The 14,746-nt window shown below is 47.5% G+C and overlaps 1 protein-coding gene across 5 annotated transcripts in view; it reads left to right on the forward strand.

Moving 5' to 3' along the window:
• ARL6 (ARF like GTPase 6) overlaps positions 1 to 14,483 on the forward strand; it is a 72,752-nt gene extending 58,269 nt beyond the window's left edge. For all 5 annotated transcript variants that reach the window (XM_083171953.1, XM_083171952.1, XM_083171950.1 and 2 more), the window contains one exon: positions 14,013 to 14,483. In XM_083171953.1, the coding sequence (XP_083028079.1) occupies positions 14,013 to 14,046 (34 nt within the window). In that variant the 3' untranslated portion in view covers positions 14,047 to 14,483. The remainder of the gene's footprint in view (positions 1 to 14,012) is intronic.
• The last annotated feature ends 263 nt before the right edge of the window (positions 14,484 to 14,746 follow it).

Raw genomic sequence — 14,746 nt, forward strand, 5'->3', positions numbered from 1 at the left:
GCCCCGGGTCTCGCTGCTTCTGCGGTCGCATACACCGATTCCCCCTCGCTCCAAAAATGGAATGAGGGGGAATTGGCGTATGTGTGGGGGGGGGGGGGGGTAGCTGAATACTGACCGGGTGAGCGGTGACAGCGAGAAGGCAGCCCTGATTGCTGTCACCACTTGCCCCCGGCATTGAATACACCCCATAATGTCTACAGTACACAGAACACTGATAGCTGCTGTTTTGTTTCTCCTTTTATATAGTAATTGTTTGGGGCGATTCGATTAGCCGCAGTGCTTGCTTTGTGTCTGTAGCTCCAGGTTTGCTGCTTGGAGCTATTCAATTACTAGCCAGTTTCCTGTTGTGGTCAGCTCACGGCTAATGTGCCTTAGGCCATAGGTTCCTGTGTAAGTGCTTGGAATCTATGTATACCTCCCAGTGCTGTAAAGTTGGGTTCTGTCAAGTGTGTATCCATGATATGTGCACTCCCATGGGTCACTAGCGCTGTTGGCCATGCAGTGAGGCTGATGGGGGTTGTTTATAGCAATTAATATGCTACAAGCTGCAGCATGTCATGTGGCTCTCCCCATCAGACCTGGCATTTGGAAGTGTGCATGCGCTTGCCGCACGTCTTGTCACACCTTGTAATATGTACCCAGCTTAAGCCCCTGAGGAATCGCATAACGTCATTACGCTGCGTGGCTAATTGAATAGCATTTTAATGTGCGTATTGTAGCAATTTTTCCCTGTACTAAGTATTTTGACTTTAATTGAGGCCTAGCAGTGATTCCATATTTTGTGCATAACATTACTGGTTTGATGTGACCCTAGTGTACAATCCAAGCCATGCTCCCTGCAGTGCCTGTAAAGCTGGGTACACACTATCAGATCATTTCTAACAATATGCACGGCGGCGGAACAGTTGAGCGATGTGGGACCCGGCGGTAGGACAGTGCGGGGTGAGCTGCTGCTGTTAACCCGACATCTTCTTGCCTGCCTCAATTCGACTTCTTTTAATAAGCTGGCAGAAAGAAACAGCTTATTGAATAGGTTGGAACCCCTTTCGACCTATTCAATTCAGAAACTGATGTCTTTCTGACAAGACTGCATATCCGACAGCAATTCAATATACCCCAGTATATACTTATTTAGTATTTAGGCACCTCTATAAGATAAACAAGTACTGTTGGAACCTACGTAAGTGACAACCTCTATACCTGAGATAAACACTTCTTTAACCTGGGTAAATGAGAAACCAGATAAGTGAGATACCTGCCCCAGACATACGGTGAGATATTGGCTAATGGCCAATTTTGACTAAGCAATTTTGGCTATGCGATTTTATCTAAGTAATGATAGTCTATGATCTAGTCAAAATTGCCTTGCCTGCACAGTCAATCTATGCTAAGCAATCTATGCTAGACAATATTGACTAAAGGCCCATACACACTGGGCAACTCTGAGCTGAAAGTCGCTCAAAAAAGCATCATCGCCGGGAATGCTGCTCATCTGCTGGTATGCAAAGCGGTCCTCCCCCTGCTGTCGGCGCCAGGCAGGGGGAAAGCGGCTCAGTGTGTATGCCCCGGTGATGCGTGCTCCCGCATCATCGCCGGGAATGCTGCTCATCTACTGGTAATTCCAGCAGATGAGTGGCTTTGAGGGTGGCTTTGCATAGGGCTGCACTATGCAAAGCAGTCCTCCCCCTGCTGTCGGCACCGGGCAGGTGGAAAGCGGCTCAGTGTGTATGCACTGAGCGGCTTTCCCCCCAGCGATGAAAACGATCATCGCTGTCCACACAGGCTGGGCAAAATCACCCAGTGTGTAAGAGAAAAACTTGGGAGATTTTAACTAACCTTTTAGGAGATTTTGACTCTCTAGTCAAAATCTCACCATGTGTGCACCAGTGAGTCTAAAATTGTCGTCCATTTAGATCCCACTTAACCAATTTCGGCTAAGGATAGAGAACTGGATAGAGAACTGGATTAAGGACAGAATACAATAGGCTCAATTTGGTGGCTTGCAAAAACACGCCTGGTTTTGCATTTAATACTGCAATTTCAAATTTGGGGGTCAAACTCTTAGTACATTTTAGTAAAAGGATAGTAAAAAGCATGAAGTTGTCCTTTTCAATCTTTCTAGTATTGACCTTGTGGACATATTCTGCAGCGCTTTACAGAGATTATTTCAGCTCTTCTCATCAGCCCTATGCCCAGGGAAACGATTTAGCTCGCCAAATGTAATAGCCTCCGATTTTGCGGGATGATGGCCAAACTCTGCCGTTTTTTTTTTAAAGGGGTGATCATTTACAGTGCTAGACCATACCTTGTAAGTGACGGCCCCTTTTAAAAACCTCTCAGTTCAGCCGGCATCCCGCTCAGCTGCCAGGCCGCTGGTTTCTTTTTGTTCTCTTTTTGTCACAAGCCCCTTAACCTACCTGGATGTTTGTTGTATTTTGATGGGAGGAGATCAGATCCTTAAAATCCCACACAAACATTTGGGGACACCATACAAACGTCACGCAGATCGTGCCTAAGGCAGAATTCAGTTCAGGGCTGTAATGCCAACTACGCCAACTGTGATGCCATAGAAAGTAAAGTGTCCATATTTGTTGGTGATTCTAAACTATAGGAGGTTATTCATACTGTACAGAGCAGCAGAGTAACATGTTACAGAAAGGTAGAGACAAAGAGTTTTGCATAGTGTGATTGCAACTCCAGACGGCCGCTGGGAACGGAATGCAAATAAAATGTAAGCTGAATACTAATACCACTATCCGCACATCCTAACGCCTACGTATCCATGCAGTCGCACATCCCCAATGTTCTGTATACAGGGACAGCATTTATGATCATCTGCCCTTACGCTGTTCCCTTGTTTAGGTGCAAGAGATCTGCCTGAATTTTACATCTATAAAACATATACTTGACTCAGACAAATGAGTTGAACTAGGCGCACACTGCGGGATGTGTGTATGCAGCGATATCGACAGGGACCCGGGGAGGTGCCAGCATTGGCCCATGCATACATTCTTGCTGATTGGGTGGGGCTAACTCACCAATTGAAATATTGCATTTGAAGCTGCATGCGAATCAGAATCAAAGTAAAAAAAAATTGAGCTGTAAACGAGGATTAAATGTTTATGTACCTAGGACAGAAAATAATTTTGCTATTTACACAGTAAATGAAATGCATTTCGGAAAACCTCTGACGATGAGACAGGATTGGGGATCAGAGAGGAGATCAAGTAGTAACACTCGACGAATATAATCTAGGGACTTGTAATCTTGGGATGCAGAGTCAGCATAGATTTAGCAGTGGAATCCATTCCATTTAGAAAAATCTGCTAATTTTCTTATGTGGTCCCCGTACCTGCCTGGCCGATATCAAACGGTTCCCCTCTCCATCTCGCAGTGACTTCCAACTACCTTCTCACTTATCTCTGTGGGAGTGTCAGCTTGATCCCTCTGCAGCTGCCGGTGCCTTCTGGGTTCTCGCTTCCTGACTTGCGTCAGGTCCTGATTTCAGAAACTTCATCCCAGCGGACAGCAGTACTAGGCTAGCTACCCAAATTAGGACCGCGAGCTACAGGTTGGAGACCACTGGGCTAGGTCGACAGTCAAAAAGTCGACATGGGGTTTTTCACTGTTTTTTTACCCCGAATGTCGACACAATTGAAATGGACACAGGATGAAGTGCACCGTGTCCCCTCGCATGTCTCATTTCACTCACCATGTTTCGGGCTCTGTGCGTCGCTGCACTCGGCACACTATTTTATTCTCAAACCACACCCTAGTGGCTGGTAGGGCATGAAATACCACCTGTCGGGACATGTCAACTCAAAAAACTGTGAAAAACCCCATATCAACCTTTTGATGGTTGACAGGTCATTAGGTCGAAATGAGCTAGGTCAACAGTGTCCCATGTTGTCCTAGACCCATGTCGACCTTTCAGCATGTTGACCTAGTAGTGATGACCTAATGACTGTATACCTTATGCTTGTTGACCAAATGACTGGATCCCCCTCTAGTCCCCCAGCAGCTCATTACTGTAATGCATGGGTCTTCAAACTGCGGCCCTCCAGATGTTGTGAAACTACAAATCCCAGCATTCCTTGCCACAGTTTTGCTATAAGGGAGTGTTAAAACTGTGGCAAGGCATGCTGGGATTTTTAGTTTTAGAACATCTGGAGGGCCGCAGTTTGAAGACCCATGCTGTAATGGTTAGGTGAAGTCATTACTCTTTTCCTTACATCCCATAGAGGTGCTCACCGTAGTATACTGCCGGATATCGCAGTGATGTCTGATTGGCACATGGCTCAGAACTTACTCCACACAAAGTCATAGGGAGAAATGTACTAAGATGGGAGATCTATTTCTCATGGGAATATTGGTATGGGAAACCACTCAGAAGCTACTTCTTATTTTTTTAGCACCTTCTAGAACACATGCACTGTGTGGGGTCCTGAGGACCGACTTTGGGCAGTATTGAATGTCCCTAATCGCGATGTGCAACGAATCCTGTTTAGGATTCGCTGCACAGTCGCCGTGTTCCGGAGGGCTGGAGCCCTTGCTGCCAGCCCTCGCTGACACAGTATTCAATGAGGCAGGGGCTCGCTGCCCCTGACCGCGAATGTGAACCATCCGCCGCAGGGAGCCTGAGGACGGCGGCAGGCAGGGAGATGGAAGTCTCCCTGTCTGCCCCAGAACGTATGTGGGAGGAAGGTGGGCTCCCCTGGAGCCAGGCAGCACAGGCTGCCCCCCGGGAGAGCCAGCAGGGGACCGGGTATTCACTGCACCCGATCGTGCATATGTAATGATCGGGTGCAGTGAATATATGAATATCTAATGAGCAGCTCTCGGCTCCCTGCCCCCTGCTGGCTGCTCTGTGTAAAAAATATATATATATTTTTTAAATTAAATATATATTCATGTGCTATAAGCACATGAATAAAAATAGCATGCCCCTTCACAGAATAAAATTCGGTACTTGTGTAGTTTCACGGCGCCACCGCGCACACAGTCTGTGTCTGAAACTTGGCAGCCTGCCAGACGCTCTGTTTAACTGTGCGCGTGCCACTCTAGCTGTTCTCAGCGCAGCACGTGGCTGCTTCGCTTATGTAAGCTACGTTATCAGCACAGCGCGCTGCCCAGTGCTGACAGGTCACTCGCCACACTTTATAAAATCAACTCCACGTGGATAGTGGGGGTATGAAAATGTCGTAGGACGCGTACCGCCACCCATTGTGGCGGTACGCTTGCCACGCTTCGGGTTGGCGTGGATAGTGGAATTAACAAGGTCGACGGCTGTTACATCGACTAGTGTCATTGTAAACAGCTTTAATAGTGTACAGGGTGTCCAGTTCAGGGAGTGTGGATTTAGACGCAAGGAGTGTGGATTTAGTCGCATTAGCATCTAAATTGCTGGGGTGTCCAGTTTACGTGCCCCCGTTGTCAGCGGTGCGCACGACTGCCTATTTCACTGTGGAACTACAAGTACCACCGTGACCTGTCAGCACTGGGCAGCGTGCGCTACGCTGATAACGTAGGTTACATAAGGAAAGCAGCCACGCGCTGCGCTGAGAACAGCTAGAGCGGCACGCGCACAGTTAAACAAAGCGTCTGGCAGGCTGCCATGTTTCAAAGTCTCACTGTGCACGCGGTGGCGCCGTGAAACTACACAAGTACCTAAAATTCCTGATTTTTTTACACCGTTCACCGTGAAACGGCGAATTATCCTCATTGAATACTGCTCTTTGAGAACCTGTTTTCCAGGTCTCCTCACAGAATAAAGTGAAATAATTAGCTCCATCTGTGGATTTTTAAAAAATGTGTCAGTCAGTAATGAGTTCACCTGCCGGGTGGCCTGCGGGGTCCTGAGGGCCGGCTTTGAGAACCACTGTTATAGAAAATAATGGATACAATCTGATTGGTTGCCCATAGCAACATTCCATGTGAAATAGAACTTCCATCTTAAGGTGCGTACACACGGGGGCGATATTGGCTGAAATCGTTGGCGATATGGTCGCTGAGTGATAAATGGCCAGCTGTGTGCTCCCATGTGTACTCCCAGCAGCTTCCCCCGGCAGCTTCCCCCGGTGGTGAGCAGGAGGTCTGCGCCGGACGGACACCCATCCCCCAGCGGAGATCAGCGGCAGAAGGATTCAGGGTGAGTACAGGGAGGTGACGTCTCCCCCCCCCCCCCCCCTCCTTCCCCTTCCCGATGACAGCAGCAGCGTCTGCTCCCTTGGGGTCTCTTTCCCCCCCGCCCCGTGATCGTTGATGAAAGGAGAAACTGAGCAATATGATTACTGGCGATATATTGCTATCAATATATCGAGAGCAATCATATCGCTCCGTGTGTATGCAACATTAGTCAATTTTCCCCATAGTATGCAAAATCCTGCTCTACATGAACACCATATACACTGTGCTAATAAATAACAACCTCTCACACAGTATTGTCAGCCAACATTACTGTGACACCCACACACACACCGCCACCCCTGCTAACGGTGTGATAGAATGCAGTATGCTCACACCCATGCCTAAAGTATATTCCTTCTATAAACAGCAATAAATATACACTGTTGTTTCTACATCTAAATGAGATACAAGCACCCGCCTCAAATCACCATATTACCAGGCCCTTTTCCCGCATGTGCTTTTCCTTCTCTTACTGAAACCATATTTGATGGCACCAAAGCCTTCTGTTTTCTGCCAGGCTGATACTTATGCCAGTGTCGTCTGCTGATGCAGCTATGGTTATGTGCCCTGTACTTGTCCTCTATTGTATTCACTGTAAGTCACAGTTTTGCTTATGCGTTTATGTACTCTGTAATTGGGTGCTGCAGATCCCTTGTGGCGCCATATAAATAGTATAAGTAATAGTATAATAATTACCATATGTGGCACGCATACAAGTGAGCACCTCATTGAATAATGCTAATATGTACTGTACAGATAGGAACTCCTTAAATAGTGCCTTTTTTAAATAAGACAATGAAAGGCCAGATCGTTACTGTATGTGTCTATATTTTGTTGTCATTGTCTTAAGTTCCTGAAAGAGCAACCCATAGCTTTATATATGCACTTGCTTCTGCTCGCCTTTCCCTTACACCTGCAGTGTTATATTTATGATGCGTCTCAAACAGAACAATGCTCAGTAAGTACCAAATGGTGTGGACTTTATTATTTTAGCAAGACATGGAATGACCACTAGGTGTCAGAATTGATTTACTGATCATAAACCTGTGGCAGCAGCTGTATTGCTGCACACATCATGGTGTTACAGGACAGATGGATGAGAGAATAATGCAGCGTTACATAATAAGTGTACAATGATGATAGAAAGTACTACAGAATGGAATCTTGGTACTTGTGTATTTTGGCGGCGCCCATCGCATCGCATATCATAAGGCATACGATGGTATGCAATGCGATATCGCGCGATACTGTACAATGTCATACAATTTAAAAATTGTATGACATTGTACATGGCATACAATGCCATACAATGTGATGCGATGCGATTAAACATTGTATAAGCACCCTAATGGGTGCTTACAATGTGAAATGCCCCCCCCACACACACTATAAACGTCGGCGTGGAGTTGAGAATAGAAAGTGTGGCGAGCCCGAAGCGTGGCGAGTGCAGAGAGCCCAGCGAGGGGACGCAGATACCTGTGAAGCCCGCGAGGGGACTCTGATACCTGTGAAGGTATCCGCGTCCCCTCGCGGGGCTCGCCACGCTTCGGGCTCGGTGGTTTGCTGCGCTCGCCACACTTTCTATTCTCAACTCCACGCCGACGTGGATAGTGGGGGTATGAAAAGGTCGGAGGACGCGTACCACGTTTATAGTGGGGGGGTGGCGTGGGGGTGCATTTCACATTGTAAGCACCCATTAGGGTGCTTATACGATCTTTCATCGCATAGGGGGCAAAAATCACATGCCATGCGATGCGATGAAAACATTGCGCGATGCACATCGGGGGCGCCGCTATAATACACAAGTACCGGAATCTTTATACAGTATGGCAGTGTCACAGGTTGTCTTGATATTGATTGAGACATTGATATTTTCCGGTCTGATTCAGGAGGGGGGTGACCTTTGCAGGCAGCTCAGGTAAAGTGTTTCCAGTCAGGGCCGGCGCTACCCACTCAGCAGAGCCTGCAAAGCTGGTAGGCGCTGGACTGTTTAGGCGCTTTCCCTGCCCTGCGGCTCTGCCACTGTGTGCAGTGATGTAAGGTGCTGCCAGCTGCTGCTGCGCCTGTCAGTGACAGTGTATAGCATAGCAAGCAGCAGCGCTGGCAGCAGAGGGGAGAGAGAACTTACGTCGGGATATAGCAGCAATGCAGCAGCAGGGGATGTCCTGGCCTGCACCTTCCTCTGGTGACTGCGGTGCCGAGCCCCTCCCCACTCATGTCATTATCAGGGCCAGGACAGCATGTGCCGAGCTGTGATTGGAGGAGCTCGGCACATGCTGAATATGAGAGAACCCGATTGGAGGAGCTCCATGGAACACGGAGGATCTCACAGGCAGAGCATGGACCTGAGGCTCTCTGTGAGTGTGTCCCCTGCTTCCACTGTCTGTGCAGCTTTTCTCTCTCTCTACCTCTACCACCCCCTGCCTGTCCAGCATTTCTCCCTCTCTCTCTGCCCCCCACTCTCTGCCCATCATCTGTCCCCCCTCTCCCTGCCCAGCATCTGCCCCCCTCTGCCTGCCCACCATCTGTCCCACCTCTCCCTGTCCACCATCTGTCCCCCATCTGTCCCACCTCTCCCTGTCCACCATCTGTCCCACCTCTCCCTGTCCACCATCTGTCCCCCTCTCCCTGCCCAGAATCTGCCCCCCTCTCCCTGCCCAGCATCTGCCCCCTCTCCCTGCCCACCATCTGCCCCCCTCTCCCTGCCCACCATCTGTCCCCCCCCCTCTCCCTGCCCACCATCTGTCCCCCCTCTCCCTGCCCAGCATCTGCCCCCCCTCTCCCTGCCCAGCATCTGCCCCCCCTCTCCCTGCCCAGCATCTGCCCCCCTCTCCCTGCCCAGCATCTGTCTCCTCCTCTACCTGCCCACCATCTGTCTCCCCTCTCCCTGCCCACCTTCTGTCCCCCCTCTCCCTACTCAGTATCTGCCCCTCCTATGCCCAGCATATCTCCCCCTCTCTCTCTCCCCAGCATATATCTGCCCAGCATATCTCCCTCTCTCTCTGCCCAACATATCCCCCCTCTCTGCCCAGCATATCTCCCCCTCTTTCTCTGCCCAGCATACCCCCACCTCTCTCTCTGCCCAGCATATCTTCCCCTCTCTATTTGCCCAGCATTTGCACCCCCTTTCCCTGTCCATCATCTTTCCCCAATCCCTCTCCCCAGCATTTGCCCCCTGCCCACATCTGCACGCCCAATCTCTCCCCAGCATCTGCCCCTTTCTGGCATCCGCCCCCCTCTCCCCTGCATCTGTCCCCTTCTACCTTCCCAGCATCTGCTCCCATCTTCCTGCCCATAATCTTTACCCCACTATCAGTATCTCCCCAGTATCTGTCCCCATCTGCCCCTCTGCCTGCACATCATCTCTTCCCCTCTCACTGCATATCACATTTCCCCCATCCCTCTCTGCCCAGCAACTGCCCCCTCTACCCAACATCTGTCCCCCCACTTTCTCCCCATCATATCTCCCCACATCTGTCCCACCTCTCTGCCCAGCATATGACTACCCCCTCCCCCTCTCTCTGCCCAGTATATGGCCATCCTACCCTCTTTCTGCCCAGCATCTGGATTTCTCCCTTCTATCTTTTTTCCTTGTACCCCATCTATCATTTCTATTCTCCGTCCATTTTCCAACAGCAGCCACTTTTCCCTTGTTCCCCTAACAACTCACTGTTCCTCTCACATTTCCCCTTCTCATGGATCCCCTTTCTTATTCCTCTTCTGCTCTCTTCACACCTTACGTCACTACTATCGAGGGCATTATGTGTATAAGGTGCATTACCACTGTGCATTTTATGTGTAATGGGCGCTACTGTGGGCGTTATGTATAAAGGGAACTATTGTGGGTATTTTAGTGGCACCACTGTGGGCATGGTGTTTAAGGGGCATTACTTTTGCGGGTATTTTGTACAAGGGACACTACTATGTGGTGTATTCTGAATCATGGGCACTGTAAGATGTAATTAAACTGGTATATGATCATTCCTTATGATAACACAGCCTTTATTTTTGTGCGCTGTCCATTTAGGAGAGGAAGGGCGCAAATATAGAGGGCACCAGACACCCTAGCACCGGCCCTGTTTCCAGTAACCCCTTACTATTTCCGAAGGCTGCAATTACATCTCACTTGGGTGGAACAGTTCTGTCACAATTAAGACCTCAATATAGAGCCAGGGATTTTGTTCTGCAAATATTTTTTCCATTTCAAGTGAGTTCACGGAACTTCATTAAAGACCATAACCCACATTTTTTTTTTTATTATTATCACTTAACCTAAAAAAGTCCTTTGTACATAGTGTATATGTATATTATGGTTTCCAGTTTCTTCTGACAATAGATAGTGGCGGATTTAACCTATGGGCTGCAGGACTGAAGCCCCATTCCCAAGTAAAATCTGCCAGCTGCTGTTTGTGACTGCACTGTCTTCACTGTGACAGGTAGGACTTCCAATAGGATGTTACTGCCAGTCTGTCACGACACATGAGGCAGTCTCACTAACAAGTTTTCCCTCCCTCTAATACTGCCAGACTGGGTAACAATAAGAAGAGAGCATGCTTCCAGTAGGAAGACACTCCCTGCTTTTCGTACAGCCCAAGCCATCTTCTATGGGCTGTAGCTAATGCAGTCCATAGAAGCCTCTGTTCTGCTCAGCTGCACCATGGCTTATGCACATACGCCGGTCCCAGAACCTGCTGGATCCATTGTGCAGATGCGCGGACATGGTCTCCTCACTTCTCTTCTCCGGGTATGGGGGTCTAATTTGGTCATCCGGTAGATGCCTGGCTCGAGTAAGCGCCACGACTCATGCAACTCTGCTAGTCTCGGGCATCCATAGTGGCAGCATGATGTGATTAGGATGCACCAAAATACTGCTGGTTTATGTGATAAGTGACACTTGTATATTGTGCGTGTGTAAGTCTGCACTAAGCACAACTGATCTTGTATTGGAAAAAAGCTGCAGCTTCTACCTTGTGGCACTTGTGTACAGATTCAGAGACTCAGTCGCACACAGATATTTTAGCATAAATATCTGACGTCAGCTGCCCGCCCCCCGCACCCGCGTCACAGGCGAATTTCCATGGGAACGCCCAATGTTTTCATGGGATCGCCTATGAAACGCTGGGCATTACCATGGTCGCAACGATGGCCCGCCGCCCCAAACCTATGGTTTATAGGTCCATTACTGGTTGACAGGCAAAAGGTTGACACTTGAAAAAGGTCAACCTTGTCAAAAGGTCGACACAAGCATCAGGTTGTGCGACTTAATAAAGGTGTTTTTTTTTCATACTTTACCATCCCAGTTGGCGTAGAGTGAGATTATAATAGTGCGCCCAGCGTAGCGAGCCATGCGAGGGGACGCGGTACACTTATATGGTTTCAATGTCGACTTATGTCAAAATAGACCAAATATAAAAACATTTTTCCCCATTGATTTGTCGACCTAATGCATGTTGACCTTTTCATGTGTCAAACTTGTTACTGGTGTAGTTTCATGGCGGCAGTTACATAGTCAGCGTAGCGTCCCTGTCAGAATGAGCGTAGTGTTCCTGCGGCCAGCGTAGTGAACACATGTTGTCATTACTGTCTTAGATGTATGACATGGCAGGTGTGACTGTGTTCCTGAAACACCCCCACTATCCACGCCAGCCCGAAGCGTGGCAAGTGTATGCGGTACGCATACTCCTTACCTTTTCATACCCCCACTATACACGTCAGTGTGGAGTTTATGTTCTAAAGTGTGGCGAGCGCAGCAAGCCACCGAGCCCGGAGCATGGCGAGCGCAGTGGGGTAGGGATGCTACGCTGACTACGTAACTGCCGCCATGAAACTACACTTTATAGAATCAACTCCAAGCCGACGTGGATAGTGGGGGTATGAAAAGGTCGGGAGGACGCGTAACTTGTCCCCTCGCGGGGCTCGCTGCGCTTGCCACGCTTCGGGCTGGCATGGATAGTGTGGATTTCAAATGGAGGCATTTGCCAGTATGTAACATGTAGCACTGGCAAATGCCTCCTTTTATTGTGCATGAGACGCACTTGCGTCTGCACCCCCTCTTTGTGCAGGAGACGCACGCGCCACTGAACCCCTAGCCCTGTCAGCAGGGTTGCTGTACCCTGCCGCAATAGTTACTCAGAAGCGTCTCAGACGCTCCTGCGTCTCAGGCAGATGGAGCACCTCTCCGCCGGCGCTGTGTGAGAGGCACTCACTAGGCTTGCCAGGGACGCCGCGGACAGAGATGCAATTCCCGGCAACAGTACGGTGAGTAGCTGCCTCACGGGGCACTACACTGACTATGCAGGGTTGCCGCGGAGTCACTGTGATGACTACGCTAGGCAGCCGTTGGGCTACGCTGATAACCTAGCTTAGGCTGCCGCCGTGAAACTACACAAGTACCCAAACTTTTGTCTGTCGACCAATAGTGGTCAACCTATTGACTGCCGACCTAATTACTGTCAAACGCTATGGCCCTTCCCCAGGTTAATAACTTCCTCTCATACAGCGATACACTTTTATCCCATCATACAAGCTTCACAGCTGTCTGTTTGATGATCCTGCCCAGTGATCACTCCTTGTTGAACATCATCATTCCTAACTCCATGATGGATGCTCAGATTATAAAAGACACATAGATCTTCCCCCGGTTTGTGAGAGGTGACTTTTTTCCACAATACTCACACCAGAGAACATTGGCAGTCCCAGTTCCGCTCACAGCAAGCCGTTACCACAGTTGCATGTGTTTTCTACTTAATGCTGCAGGGCAGAAGTCCTGGTAATGAAAAGGAGCAGTAAAAAAAAAAATGGAGCTTATCAGCATGATTTAAAGAGCTACTGGGGCTGATTATTTTTGCAGTTGACCAATAGTTGTGGATCTGCTCAGGAACTGCATTGTCAATGAGCAGATCTGGGGATGCAATGTCACTAGAATGTGCCCCAATAGTCGCAGCATGATTGACATGTTGATCCCGGGTTTTGAGCGTGCCAAAGCCAGTAGTTTTGCAATGTGGCCAGATTACTCAGAAGGCCGATGGGTCTTTTAAGTAAGATACCATAAAATTAAACCTTTCATTGGATTCTGGAAAATATTATATCTTACATGTTTAACATTTACTTCTCGTCCACACACAAAGTGAAGGCAGCCATTTTGTAGGTTGAATCCCCATCAGTGAGAAAACGCAATGATCTGCAAATAGTACCTCAGTGATATTACTAGTCTCTACAGCAGGCATTCCCAACCACTGACCTCAAGGCACATTTAAAGTCCGGGTTTTAAGAATAGCTATATTTGAGCACAGGTGACTTGATTAGTAATTCACTTCTTCTGATTTAATGTACTCAAGTATGTATATTTCTAAAACCTGGATTGTTAGTCTATTGTACCTCTATTGAATTGATCAGCTGCATTGGTTTGGACAACAAAATGGCTGCCTCTACCAGTTATTTTGTGTCATTTTTCCAGACCCTCTTCCCTGGGATTAAAGAAAACAATGTTTTTTAGATACACTTTTATTTACATTTTAAACTTTTTGAATACTTTTGAAAATGGTAACTTTATATAAAGCTCTCATAAAAATTAAAAGTTGCTAACGGAGGACTTTTCGCTCAACTTTAAAGGGCATAAGTCAAAATATTCAGATTTACTCTTGAAATATGTTTGCAAAGACACTTTTTCATAATTACAAAGTCATAACCGTGGAGCATTTTATGTACTGAAAAGGTCGTAAAAATTGTCTAGTTTGATCATATCTTTAATGGAAATAACTTTATTAAGACATTAAGTAAGACGTTCTAAATATTTTATGCTCATCATCATTTTTTGTTGTCAACAGATCAAATCCAAGCAATGAAGACATAAGAAGATAAAGCATGTCACACGCTACCGCTTCCCATACACTTGGACCAAAAGAAGTGCTAATTGCTAGTCATAGTTTACAAGGTCAAAGAAGGTCATCCATTATTTAGCGCTCAGGTACACCTAGTCATAGTTACAGCAAATAATGAGTACATATGCGTTTATTTATCTTTTGTATGTGCTTTGTTACGTGAGTGAAATAAAATGTGGTCCAAATGATAAATTATGCAATGTAGTGGAATCACATTTTAACTTGTTAATTTATTCACCTTCATTGTACTTGAAAAGTATTGTAAAATATTCCTAGTTCACCTTTTTGTATTTTAGAACTGAAAAGAAATATGAGCATTGTTTAAGCAATATTACAAATGAACGATTATATATGTGCATTGATCTTATGAACTGTGTTTGATTCAATAAATTGAATAAATTCAAAGTTTGTAATGGAGTAAGTGGTACTTGTTTCCTAGCACGGCCACAACGATTTAGATCGTTGTGGTCGTAAGATAAAAAATCGGATCGCATCGCATGCGATGCGACCGATCCGACCGACCGATTTTTCACCCGATTTTTTTTTTTTTTTCACATGATTATTTTCAATTGCCCCCCCAAATGTTAGTAAGTGGGCTAGACCACACGATAGACGTCAACCCGAAGCGTGGCGAGCGCAGCGGTGCGCGTCCTCCGACCTTTTCATTCCCCTACTATCCA

Source organism: Crinia signifera, chromosome 2 (genome assembly GCF_055691185.1).
Source record: "Crinia signifera chromosome 2, ASM5569118v1, whole genome shotgun sequence".
Taxonomy (NCBI): Eukaryota; Metazoa; Chordata; class Amphibia; order Anura; family Myobatrachidae; genus Crinia; species Crinia signifera.